General features: G+C 51.9%; 5 protein-coding genes across 5 annotated transcripts; 4 read left to right on the top strand and 1 right to left on the bottom strand.

Moving 5' to 3' along the window:
• Positions 1-447: 447 nt before the first annotated feature.
• Positions 448-2,345, bottom strand: Z519_04216 (uncharacterized protein; the record flags this gene model as incomplete). Its single annotated transcript, XM_016761962.1, has 4 exons — positions 448-1,281; positions 1,342-1,357; positions 1,502-1,942; positions 1,996-2,345. The coding sequence occupies 4 exons, from the start codon at positions 2,343-2,345 to the stop codon at positions 448-450; spliced, it is 1,641 nt and encodes a 546-aa protein (XP_016622300.1).
• A 532-nt stretch (positions 2,346-2,877) lies between these two features.
• Z519_04215 (uncharacterized protein) lies at positions 2,878-4,495 on the top strand (the record flags this gene model as incomplete). The annotated part of the gene is made up of 2 exons (XM_016761961.1): positions 2,878-4,080; positions 4,136-4,495. The coding sequence occupies 2 exons, from the start codon at positions 2,878-2,880 to the stop codon at positions 4,493-4,495; spliced, it is 1,563 nt and encodes a 520-aa protein (XP_016622299.1).
• A 592-nt stretch (positions 4,496-5,087) lies between these two features.
• Positions 5,088-6,266, top strand: Z519_04214 (uncharacterized protein; the record flags this gene model as incomplete). Its single annotated transcript, XM_016761960.1, has 1 exon — positions 5,088-6,266. The coding sequence occupies one exon, from the start codon at positions 5,088-5,090 to the stop codon at positions 6,264-6,266; it is 1,179 nt and encodes a 392-aa protein (XP_016622298.1).
• Positions 6,267-7,228: 962 nt separating this feature from the next.
• Positions 7,229-8,881, top strand: Z519_04213 (uncharacterized protein; the record flags this gene model as incomplete). The annotated part of the gene is made up of 1 exon (XM_016761959.1): positions 7,229-8,881. One exon carries the CDS (start codon positions 7,229-7,231, stop codon positions 8,879-8,881), a length of 1,653 nt encoding a protein of 550 aa, XP_016622297.1.
• A 1,512-nt stretch (positions 8,882-10,393) lies between these two features.
• On the top strand, positions 10,394-12,442 carry Z519_04212 (phosphate:H+ symporter; the record flags this gene model as incomplete). The annotated part of the gene is made up of 6 exons (XM_016761958.1): positions 10,394-10,453; positions 10,509-10,600; positions 10,658-10,726; positions 10,797-11,166; positions 11,276-12,049; positions 12,119-12,442. 6 exons carry the CDS (start codon positions 10,394-10,396, stop codon positions 12,440-12,442), a joined length of 1,689 nt encoding a protein of 562 aa, XP_016622296.1.
• Positions 12,443-12,552: the final 110 nt, after the last annotated feature.

Below are 12,552 nucleotides of genomic sequence, written 5' to 3'. Positions count from 1 at the left end.
AAGCATTTATTTTGAAAGCCGCATCCTAGTGTTGATGGGCCGGTAGCTTCGTCATTTGAAACTCCAAGGGCTGCTCGGAATGAATACGGACACGAGGCTTGGCTCGCGGATCTGAAGACCCTCCCTCGGACTTCTCGTGTTCGGAGACTGCCCTGATCGACAGATCAACTAGACCACGTCCATCCTCGAAACATCAGCCTATCGCGGCTTGTAGCCCATCATTTTATCAGCTGTGATTCACGGCCATTTTGTTACAGCATTTGTCACCAATGTCGGTCAATCGCAAATGCCTCCAGAATGACGATTCAACCATTGCATTTGTTCCATATCCCACGTCCGAAATGATCGACACCGGCGGTTCGAAACAGGGTTCTGGATGCCACCACAACTCACGTAGCAAGTCCAAGATTCACAATATGGATCTTCAAGCTATGGAAGTCTCCGTTACTAGAACTTGACCTGCCACCGGGGATTTTCGCGAATCCTCTGGCCGTAGAGCTTAAAAAACACCGGGAGTGGTGCGAGGGCCAAGGCGATAAACCCCAGCAAAGAATTACCCCAACCAAATCCTAGAGCATTATATACCTTGAGACCACAGAGCGGCAGAAGGGCTCCCAAGAGGCTTCGCAAGACTGCATTGGCCGCGATGGCGCTGGCTGCGTGACTCGTAAATGCATCAACAAGGTATGTTTGAATGCACATGAGCTCCCCCATCATACCGAATCCTGTGATGGCGTTGCCGATCATGGGGACGATCCAATGGACTCGCCGATCCACACCCCAGCCATATATGAAGAGACCTACGGGAAGGCATAGCCCGGCTGGGACAATAACGATCCAGGGCAAGCGATCCTCCGGCATTGCTGAACCACGGATGGCGATTGCTTTTTTGACGACGCGATCGCTGACAACTCCAACGAAGAACAACCCCAGGAGCGTGCCGATCCCAGCCCCTAGGAACGAGAGTCCAGCCGACGAAGCGGAAAATCCGTACTGATCCTGGTAGACAAAGGTGAATGTGGTGAAAAGAATATACAGCAGACCATACATCACTGCCACATAAACGCTCATGAGGCTGACAATCGGTGATAGCAGAAGCATTTTGGCGGGCCGGACAAGCGATCGGGTCCACAACTGTTTCTGAGTCTCTCCATTGTCCAGCTTCGAGCGATACAGTGGATTGCCCCTTTTTTCCCTGAGTTCGCGGGCTTTTCTCGCGAGCAACACTGGAGCGTACGACTCTCGAAGGACAAGGAAAGCAGCCACGGTCACTGCAGCAGCCTGGCCGAGGGTTAGTGGTTCATGGTTTGTGCAATGAGATTAGATTGAGGCTCGACATACGCATATTGCTATGACCCTATGCAAAAATACCTTTAGTCAGTTTCGATTGAGTGAGGCTGAGCAATCTTGAGGGATAAAATGCAATATGCGGCCGCTCACAGCTAATCGCCGAGCAGTATCCCACCCGCGTGAGAGAGACCAAAATATCAAGGAGTCTTACCAGAAGGACCACCGCCATCCTTTGGCTTGGACCAAGAATCCTCCGGCGACAGGTCCCAAAATTGGTCCCAGCAAAGGACCCATTGACCAAGCGGCCATCGCTCTGCCTCTTTCTTTTTGAGGTATCATGTCCGCAATAGAGCCACTTCCGCATGTTATGGCAGCCACTCCAACGAAACCAGCGACGAAGCGAAAAGCCACCAACATATCCATGTTGGCGGCAAGAGCGCAAGCAACGTTGAACCCAATGAACCCAACATTGCATACATGATAGACCACTGTCCTGCCAATTATCTCACTTAAAGGGGCCAGTAGCAGCGGACCGATCGCAAAGCCGAGCACGAAAATCGACACGACAAAGGTTGCGAGGATAGACGAGTCGTTACCGAAGTCGTTCATGACTTGGGGTACACCGGGTGCGAACATCGATGACGCGAGCGGCCTGAGAGTGTTAGCGGCAAGGTTTCCTCGACGTTGCAGCTACGCCGTGCTCACGTCAAGAATGTGATCGAGGACAAAACAGCGATGATGCCCCATTTTCGTAGAGGCGTCCAGTTTAACGGGTTCGCTGGATCTTTGTCCTCAGGCTCGTCCCAGCCGACGAGAAACCCAGGGTTCGTCTTAGTCTCATCTCCAACACCTCCTCGCCCCTTCTCAACATCATCGTCATAAATATTAGGTCGGGGTTCGTCGTGTCCGTTGCCATCGATGTTTTGAACACTGGTTTGGCCAGCCGTGTCGTTTTCTTCCGATTCCCTAGGCCAGTTAGCTTTTTCACAGCTTGTCAATGCTGCTTCTAATCTGAATTCTTCGACCTTCACAGAGTTTGCTTGAGCATCAACCATGGTGCAAACGATGACTGAGTATGAGAGAATGCCAGTGAAAAGGAGTTGGTGTCGGTAGTCTTCGTCAACGTGCGGTTACCGGCCCACAGACCAACATTTTAAGACTACGATCACCTGGAGACTTGGTGTTCTGCGTCGATAACGGCTCCTAGCCGATCAAACGATTTCGCATGGCAGGGCAGGGGCGGAAGTCAAAGCCCGGGACATAGTTGGCTATAGTCACTGTGGATCTAAGTTGTTGAATGCGACCATCCTTGCTTAGTCTGAAAGGAGTCTGACACAGTTCTAACTCCGAACACGGGTATACGAACACGAGCGTGGATCCGGGCTGCCCCAAAGTCTAACATGGGCACCATTGTCCAGCCTGCAATTTGAGATAACCACATTGTTGGCTTGGCCATCATGGATAACGTAGAGGTAAGCATAAAGTTCCTCCGCGCATCGGCTCGGCGTATAAATCCCTTTTACATAGTAGAGATCGATTTGTGTCCGTTGAACACGAGCAGTGAATCAACTTGATTCTGCCCACACGATGTTAAAGGTTGTGGCTAGCGAGCATATTCGTATTGTGTCCTGGCAAGGGATCTTGTGCATTCTTCTGTCACTGGCAGCCGCGAATGTCGGCTGGAGCATATTGCTGGCCATACACAATCTCTACCTCCATCCTCTCCGCAGATTCGACGGACCGAAATTATGGATCGCTTTTCCCATTCTCAAAAGCATCGCGCAACTTCGAGGGCAGCTCGACTTTCAGATCCGGGAGTACCACCGAATATACGGCAACGTCGTTCGACTGGGGCCAAATGAACTCACCTTCACATCTGGTCAATCCTGGAGGGACATATACGGACACGGACATGCAGAGCTTCCAAAGGTTTTCCCCAAGGGTACCGGACACGGCGACAGTGGTCGCCCGAGCGACATCATCTCTGCAGATGCCAGAACCCACTTTCGATTTCGAAGGGCAATGCTGCCGGCATTTTCGAATAAAGCGCTCGAGCAACAAGAGCATCTCATCCAGGTATATGTCGACTTGCTCATTGACAAGCTTTGTCGAGTGGCTGCAGAAGGACGGCAGACCAATATGGTGCAGTGGTATACGTTCACGACCTTTGATCTCATCGGCGACCTTGCATTCGGAGAGTCTTTCGATGGTCTGAAAGCAGGCAAACAAAACGCATGGGTGACCAACATTGAGCGAATGATGCGACTCTTCCCGATCCTCGTGCTTGCAAACGCCTCACCTTTGCTATCCAAAATTTTCCTTCTTGTGGCCGGAGAGAAAATCCAGCAATCTCGCCAAAAGCACTTGGACCTCGTCAAAGTCTTGGTGACAAGGCGACTTGAGAAAAAGGATCGGGAGCATCGAGGCGACTTTATCGACTGTATGATGCGCTCGCAGGGTCAGGAACACGGGCTCAGCAATGATGAGCTTGTGACCAATGCAGACACCTTGATCGTGGCAGGCTCCGAGACAACAGCCACTCTGCTCTGTGGCGTCACTTACCTTCTTCTCAGCACGCCGGAGGCCCTCGGAAAATGTGTCATGGAAGTCCGCAGTGCATTCCGAAGCAGCAAGGAAATATCTTTTAAGACGGCCAGCAGTAGACTGCCGTATATGCTTGCTTGTCTCGAAGAAGCTTTGCGCCTGTTTCCACCAGTTCCGACGGTTCTGTTTCGCCATACACCGCCTGGCCAAGTGACGATAGTAGACGGATACGACATCCCTGAAAGAGTGAGTGAGCCTTCAGATAGATAGATGTCGCGCCATTTCGCTGATGTTTTCATAGACATGCGTCGGAGTCCACCATATGTCTGCTTATCACTCCGACACCAACTTCCACCGTGCCAGAGATTTCTGTCCGGAACGCTGGCTTCCAGGGGTGCAGGGAGATCCAGCTTCTCCTTTTTCCCATGACCAACGTGACGCGTTCAAGCCTTTTAGCACCGGTCCAAGAGACTGCATCGGCCGCAATCTGGCTTACCATGAGATGCGCCTCATCCTGGCGCATGTTCTCTGGAATTTTGACCTGAGGCTCGCTCCGCAAAGTCAAGGGTGGACAGAGAGTCAGCGCACTTTTGCGCTGTGGGAGAAGCCTCCGCTAATGGTTGAGCTACAGACGAGGGCAGATACGGGGAAGGAAGTATAGGAATGTTGGCGGAGGAAACAGTGGATAGGGGTGGTACGTAAACGAGACTTGCTTCGTGGTGCCGGCGCATGGTGTCATTTCTGGGTATTTGGGTCGCCAAGGCTAGGCAGCCACGTTGAAGTTTGGGGAATCGATAGCCGCTTCACTTAAAACCTAATTTGGGGTTAGCGTGCGGTATATCTTGGCAATGCGAGTGTTGGGCCATTAGCGGCTTGGCGTTACTCTACGCCTGCTTGTGCCCGCAGACGTTCTCCCTTCATACCGAGTCGTTTACCCAACACCATACTGCCCTCTTACATCTATCACGACCTCACTGTCCCACAGCGGTGCACTCTCGTTTGTCCCCCATCCAACCCTAGACTTTCTCTCCTTACCAGTCCATTCATAGTAGCCATCTGCGCGGCGGCTAGCTTCTCCTCTTTCATTTTTACCGAGCTCTCGTTCCTCTGAATGGGGGGCTTTGGACTAGCAGGCCTGTGGTGCCCTTCTAGCCCAAGGAACTTCAAATCTAACATACCTCGTCAATCCCGGCGCAAATTTGCCCAAGATAGCACCATTTTTAGTCTCATGCTCAACTCTTCCCTTTCACGACATGCCAAGGAGATCCACCACAAAATCGCGTGCCGGCTGTGAGACCTGCAAACAACGGCATCTGAAATGTAACGAGGAGCGACCGGTGTGCGGGAAATGCGCCTTTTCCAAGAGAGAATGTATATACAGGGTGGCTCCCTCACAGGGGACTTCAATACCCGCGTCTCGACGCACAGACCAAGCGTCACGCGGACATCAACAACCACTCGTAGGTAGTCCTGCCAGCAGCTTGCCGCCGCTGAGCCCTGGTTCATCTGGAGCAGGATCCAACGTCGACCACATTGAGCTGTTTTATCTATTCATCACCAAAACATGCACCACAATCGCTATCGATCCAGGACAGGTCGAGCTCTATCGTCGCATCATCATTGAGCGATCTTTCAAACAGCATTTCTTACTGGACCAGATCATCGCTTTGTCCGCATGCCATATGACGCTTCAGAGACCTCAGGCGACTGCTTACTATCTAGATATCGCAGCCAATCAACAGGCTGCGGCGCTCGCTGGCTATCGCGACATTCTGTGCAGGGTTGACGCGTCGAACTGTCTGGACGTCTTGTTATTCTCGCACTTGATTGCTCTTCATGTTTTCTGGGAGATCTTCACGCAGCAGCCCGAGACCGACTTTGGCAGCTTCCTCGAAAGACTAGTCGGTTGTATCCGCCTCCTGCGCGGTATTAACTTTGTCATCCGCTCCTGGTTTGGGACTCTGGTCAAGAGTGAGATTGGGCCGATCATCATGGAATCGGAGGAGCACCAACAAAGTCCTAAAGAATCGCGCGGGGAGTGCGAAGCGTTGCGCGCAATGCTAGACCACGCGGACCTCAGCGACTCATCCATTGCAACATGCCTAGCGTCCCTAGACATGTTGCAGACAAATTTCGATAGCGAAAACGCTCTAGATCAACCGTCAGCATCCACACACCAGGCGTTCAGCTGGCTAGTGACATTGTCTGAGCCGTTCACTGACCTCATCGATCAGCGCAAGCCTGAAGCGCTTGTTCTTCTGGCACACTACGCGGTGGTGCTCCATCGACGGAGGCATTCATGGGCTATTGGGCACGCAGGTATTCGACTGTTGAGTCAAATCCATCAATATTTGGGGAAGCGGTGGGACCAGTGGCTTGCGTGGCCAGAGAGCATCATACAGGGCACCCAGGATTGTGTTTCAGAGCGCTGATTCTGGCTCCTGTCTTATCTGGACGATTGAGAAAAGTCCAGAGGATGGACCCTGGCAACGAAGAAATGCTTCCATCGAATAATGTAGAATAGGGCCGAGGAGGGGATACCACGAAACCATCAGGTTAATGGAGCCCCGGATGGGACTCGAGTCAACTCATGGAAACAGGAGATGAAATCCTCTGCCTGGGTATGGACGGACCCTAGTCGCGAAGACCACCACGGCGACCTCCCTGAAGCAGATTCGCTCCCCCTGGCGTAGGGGGCGCTGCCTTTTGGCGAATTATGAGACTGGGTCGAGACAGCTCTCATGACTGTGGAAGCCAGAATGTGAGTTGTCGAATTTCAAGCAGCCTTGCATTATTGCTGAACTTTGCAGAAAGAGTACAAGAGTCCAGCTCACACAAGCATGCCTCTCAGCTCTATCAAAGCTGGTACCACCGAGACCTCTATTACCCAAGGCTTTTCAAGCAGATAACCATCGTCGCAGGCTTGTGGCCTCACCCTCTAGGACTAAACCGTACATGGCAATTAGGTTTTTGGTCCGCGAGTAATCTAGATAGACACGTTGCCACTGTAGCCGAACTCTCCAGGCCCACCAAGGGAAAGGAGCCTTGTGTTAATAGGGCAAGCCAAGATCATAAGTAAGCTCACGTGGCGGGCCGCACATTTCTTCGCAGTCAAATCCCGAACTCCCCCCAAACAGCCCAAGCATCATTTGACCGAAAAGGCATAGATTCTATCAAATTCGAGTGCCCAATTGACGCTGTGGGCCAATCCCTCAGCTGAAATCGGGCTCGATCATGACTCCCAGCCAGATTGCACGCATACGCGGAAATCAGTCTAACAAGCAGTCCGCGCGATTTGTTGCATCCTAAGACGTCCATATTGAACTGTCTCTGGTCCATTGCGAATCCCCACTGTCTACAGCTCACCCAGATACGCAGGAGTAACGTCCAGGCCATGGCTGAATTGGACGCCCTTATTGACTCGCTCATTCAACAACGCAATGCCCCGGAGGCGTCTTATATCGACAGCCGATATGAAAACATCCTCAAAGTCGAGCAGATACCTGGGAAAGGTCAAGGAGTTTTCGCAAAACAGTTCTTGTCCGTGAAAGACCCAATCTGTTCATTAAACTTCCCGGCCATGATGGCGATCGACTCAGACTTTTTACCGATGACGTGCTATCATTGCCTCGTTGTCACGGAGAGTCCCCTTCCCCTCCCAGGACATGGACAAACATCTCTCCATCTCAAGATCTGCAACGGCTGTCGTTCTGCTCGCTTCTGCAGCAAAGACTGCCAGGTTGACGCCTGGCATGCGTATCACAAGTACGAATGCAAGATCTTCAAAAAGCTGCAAAATAACCTGCCCCCAGCCATTCTCAGGGCGGTGTTGCGGGTAGTACTCCTCAAGGACCGAGATGTTCTGCCTAGCGACGAATGGAGCCGCATCTCGCAGCTGGTTTCACACGAACAGATCCTTGCTGCGCGAGGTCGGTCAAACCTGACGGACATGGCTGAAGGCATCAAACATCTGGCCGCGTCGAGCATGGGCATTGAGACGATTCAGAGGCTCATTTTCATCATGAAGGCCAATGCGACCGAGCTGCCTACGCCGATCCAGGGGGGAATAGGGGTTATGTTGGAGCCTCTCGTGGCCAAGTTCAACCACAGTTGTGAACCTAATCTGGCCGTCCACAGGCCTCAACATACCATGATCAGCCGCTGGATGAGCTCTACGCGGCTCTCAGACGCTGAACGCCGGACATTCATCCACGTCATTCCCCTGAGGGACATCCAGCAAGGTGAAGAGCTCCTCAACTACTACATTGTTCCCACGGCGTCGGCGAAAGCCCGGAGAGCGAAATTGATGGCGGACTACTTCTTTACGTGCAACTGTCCTAAATGCCTCTCGGATATTAAAGCCGCTACTGACCTAGCTGCTAAGCAACCGAGTCTCCCCACCCAGTTTGACAAATGGACGGAGTCAGTTGAACGCCATCTCGCGCCAGAAAAACGAAGCCTTGACGCCTTTCGAAAGGCCGCCGCCGGTATGGACAAGTCAGAGCGCTTCCTGGAATATCCCGCCCTCTACACCACGGGCAAATTCCCCGAGATGGCGATGAGACTCATTCTGGAAGGGTTGAAGCAGCAGGCCTTGGACGAAGCCGTGGTCAACGTACTTCGGATTTATTTTCTCGTCAATCCACAGCGCTTGGTCGGTCGACACAACCCCACCAACATCTACACCATCTTCATCATGCTTGACATACTGGATGCGATTTTAGGAATCTCGATCCCTTCTGGAGTCACCGGCGACAAGGTCGAGAGTTGGCTGCGTGATCTCTCAAATCGGGGGTTGAGTAAAGATGGGGTGATTTACTGGCGGCACAGAATATGTACGGATTTACGAAAACGGCTGGATGATAGCGCATTGACGGATCTGCTCAGTCTGGTTCAGAAGCGGGAGGAGCAGGCGAAGCAGATCATCGACAATGACCGTCTAGCCGAAGGAGAGGGATTAAAGAAGCGTGCGGAAGAGGAGATGAGAGCCGTGCTGGGGTTAAAAGAGCAAAGGTGGCGGGATGTTATGCAGGAGACCGGGTGCTGAAGTGGGCAGTTTGTCAGGCGCATAATCCCATCCCGACGCAGCGGCTTCGGTGTCCATGATGTTACGTCCGACAATATACTTGTAGAGACATATAACCTAAGGCGATCTCAGATCATCGCTCAATTGAAAGAGCGAGCCGGAAGCAAGTGGCCGCGAAAAGCGGGCGAAGTTGGTCGATCCTTGACATGACGTGATTGATCCCGAAGTGGTTGTTCCATTGTCTGCTCATGGGGATAAATCCTTCTCAGACTTTGCCGCATTGGATCATGTGCGCCTGTCTCCTTCTGAACGGTATACCTCAGGGAGAGAAAGGCTTATTTTGTCAGATACAAGCTAGGGAAACTCTCGGGCAGATGAGTAGGGGACCTTCAGCAGAAACTCAGGGTCAAAGTAACATGAACTAGCGGTCTCAGGGGCCAAATAAATGGTACGATATATATAAGTTTGCCCATGCGACAGTTCAGGTCGGAAGACGATTGGGACGAGAGGACGGATATATTTCCCAGCTGCCTGTCGATATTAACGGAGGAGTGCACGAGGGTGAAGCAACTGCTGTCACTGGGTGATGGACCAATATACTCTGTACTTTTTAATTTAAAGCCGTCAACCAGCCATAGCCGAATGTTGCCGTACATCGGCATCACACGTTACCAGACGAACTGAAGTTAGTACGATGTGGAGGGTCACTAGGCCGCCCTTGGCCTACCAAGCAGGGGCAATAGGGGCTCTACACAAGTACAGTAGAGCACCTGGGGGCTTCCCCAGTTCTGGGTCCCCTCGGCGCCGCCGGCTGGTACTGGTTATGCAAGTATATGTTCTTGTAGGCTGACGCCTTCCCAGAGCCCCCAGCCTTGTACTTGTACTTGTTATACTCGATACTCTACTTGGACTCGTATACTTATCCTTGTCGCACTCATGCCGTCCAATAACGTCACTCCGCTTGTGTGCGGCTATCATGTAACTACGAGCCTTTTCCAGGTTCAGCCTCACGCCTTGCAATTGGACACCGGCGACCCAAAACCTCACGCGCTATTGTGCGATCTCTCCCTTGCTATATTTTATCTATCATACATCACACCATAGGCTAGCGCTGAAATCTCGAGGCCCACGAGGCCTTTAGATCTGGTTCAATCAATGGGGTTTCCTACAACACGTTTTGCAATGCTGATCTTGGTGTCGACCTCGAGTCCTCGACAACACAATCACACAGTGGCGCTTTTAGGAAGTTATTGAGTATGTTTTCTTTTTGCACGGTCATGGCATACCGTCTGTGGCGACAGTTATGCATAATGGCATGCATTTGGCGTTGTACTATATGTACTACCGCCCTTCGTCGGACGACAGGTCAATGGAAAGTGTCCTGCTCGAGATCAAGGCCGACAAAAACGATTTTTGGACCCATCTGATGCCTATTGCGAAACACAATTGGGCGTTCCTAACTTCCAACAAACACCACCACTACCCTTTGAAACCCCGGTCTTCTTTTCTCGATCCTCTTATCCATAGTCCACTATGAAGTGGGAGGACGATGGCTATGCGCGCAGAGACGATGATGGGAGACCGGTGACGTTTGTGAGCTTGCCTTGGCTCCTTTGCATCCGCTCTTTGAACTCATCGGTTTGAATAGGAGGAGTATCAAAAGAAATCCTCGGATACTGCTACCAAGAAGAATAGGTGGAACTTGACCAAGGGCGACCTCAAGATGTTTGCCATCACTGGGTACGGTCCACTCGCCTGGCTAAACAAATCAACGACAATTAATGATATATTTGACAGCGTTGGCTTCTTCCTTGATTCTTATGATCTGTTCATCATTAACCTGGTGACGCCAGTCTGGCTTTACGAGTAAGCTTCTCCCCTCCACCAACACGCTCTCGAGGTCGTCCAGCAACTAAGACGTGATTCTTTATTTCAGATACTGGGGAGGGCTGGATGGTCGTAAACCTCATTATCCGCCTCTCCTCCGAGGTCTCGTCAATGCTGGTTCCAACATCGGCAACATCATCGGACAGCTGACATTCGGCTTTCTCGGAGACGTTTTTGGTCGAAAATTCGTCTACGGAAAGGAGCTAATCGTCGTGATAATTGGCACTATCCTCACCATCAGCTTGCCCAACGACATACCAACACCAACGTTGAAGATGATTTGGCTCTTTTGTTTTCGAATACTTATGGGCGTGGGTATCGGTGGCGATTATCCCATGTCCGCATCCATCGTGTCAGAGAGGTCCCTGCTGCCAAAGCGTGGCCAACTGTTGGGATGGATCTTTTCTAACCAGGGTTGGGTGAGTCATGACATTGAAGAGCTATCGGGACGCCAGAAGCTCTGCGTTGAGCAAGTTGTGCAGTGATTTCAAAAGTGCCTTTTCAACTGACTCGGTTTTTGTCTCTCAGGGCACGCTCACAGGTTCCATTGCGACAATCATCATTCTCGCGTCGTTCAGCCACGCCCTGGGTGCAGAAGGACACTACGGCCAATTAGATGCTGTTTGGCGAATCCAGATGGGCCTTGGCCTTGTTCCGGCTTTCGCCACACTTTACTTTCGTCTTACAATGCCCGAAGGTAGGAAGTACCTGCAATCTCGCGAACTGAACGGTCACTCGGCCGCGCCGAATTCCAATGGAGCCAAAAACCACGACAATTCAAAGCCTGCGCAGGACCCGGAGTTCGACTCACTCGGCAACCCGAGTGTCTCAATGGGTGTCGGGCCTTTTTCTTCTATCGATACGACGACCGCGGCCGACGAAAACAAACTCACCTCCACGTCCAGCACCGAAGGTCGCACGAAATACAAGGCTTTCTTTGTTCACTTCAGCAAATGGAAGCACCTCAAGGTCCTCCTGGGAACGACATCCACATGGTTCCTGCTCGACGTGGCATTCTATGGCACGAACTTGAACCAATCCGTTCTGCTCGATGAGATTGGCTTCAACACCGGCAAGAATGAGTACGACCTGCTGATGCGGAACGCAATTGGGAACCTGATCATTGCCGTCGCCGGCTACGTTCCCGGATACTTCTTTACCATTTACTTTATCGAGAAGCTCGGCAGGCGCTGGATCCAGATCCAAGGGTTCCTGATCGTTGCGTTGATGTTTGCCATCATAGCTGGCGATTATGACCATCTTGGGACTGCGGGAAAATTCGTCTGCTTCGCTTTCGCCCAGGTACGTCTGACGCCAAAACATTGTCCATTGAATTGCGCAATGAGTTCTTAACTGTATTGGCAATTGCAGTTCTTCTTCAACTTCGGTCCCAACTCCACGACATTCATTATCCCGGCTGAAGTCTATCCTTCACGGGTGCGTGGGCTGGCGCACGGCACCAGTGCCGCCGTGGGAAAACTGGGCGCCATCCTGTCCGCACTGCTGTTCAACTATCTCAGCGGGCCGAATATCATCGGGCTCGCCAACGTCCTATGGGTGTTTTTCGCCTGCAATGTCTTGGGCGCCATCATTACCTTCTTCACCATCCCCGAGACCAGGAACAAGGACGCCGATGTGATGGACTATGAGGAGTGGAAGGAGAGACAAGCGAAACTGTACCCCGAAGATGCCTGAAATGTTCGAAAACCACTCCTCCTCTGCCTCCTCCTCTGCCTCCTCCTCTGCCTCCTCCTCTGCCTCCTCCTCTGCCTCCTCCTCTGCCTCCTCCTCTGCCTCCTCCTCTG

Source organism: Cladophialophora bantiana, assembly GCF_000835475.1.
Source record: "Cladophialophora bantiana CBS 173.52 unplaced genomic scaffold supercont1.5, whole genome shotgun sequence".
In the NCBI taxonomy this organism is placed as follows: domain Eukaryota; kingdom Fungi; phylum Ascomycota; class Eurotiomycetes; order Chaetothyriales; family Herpotrichiellaceae; genus Cladophialophora; species Cladophialophora bantiana.
Note: the sequence above shows the minus strand (reverse complement) of the source record. Positions and strands in the feature narration are given on the sequence as shown.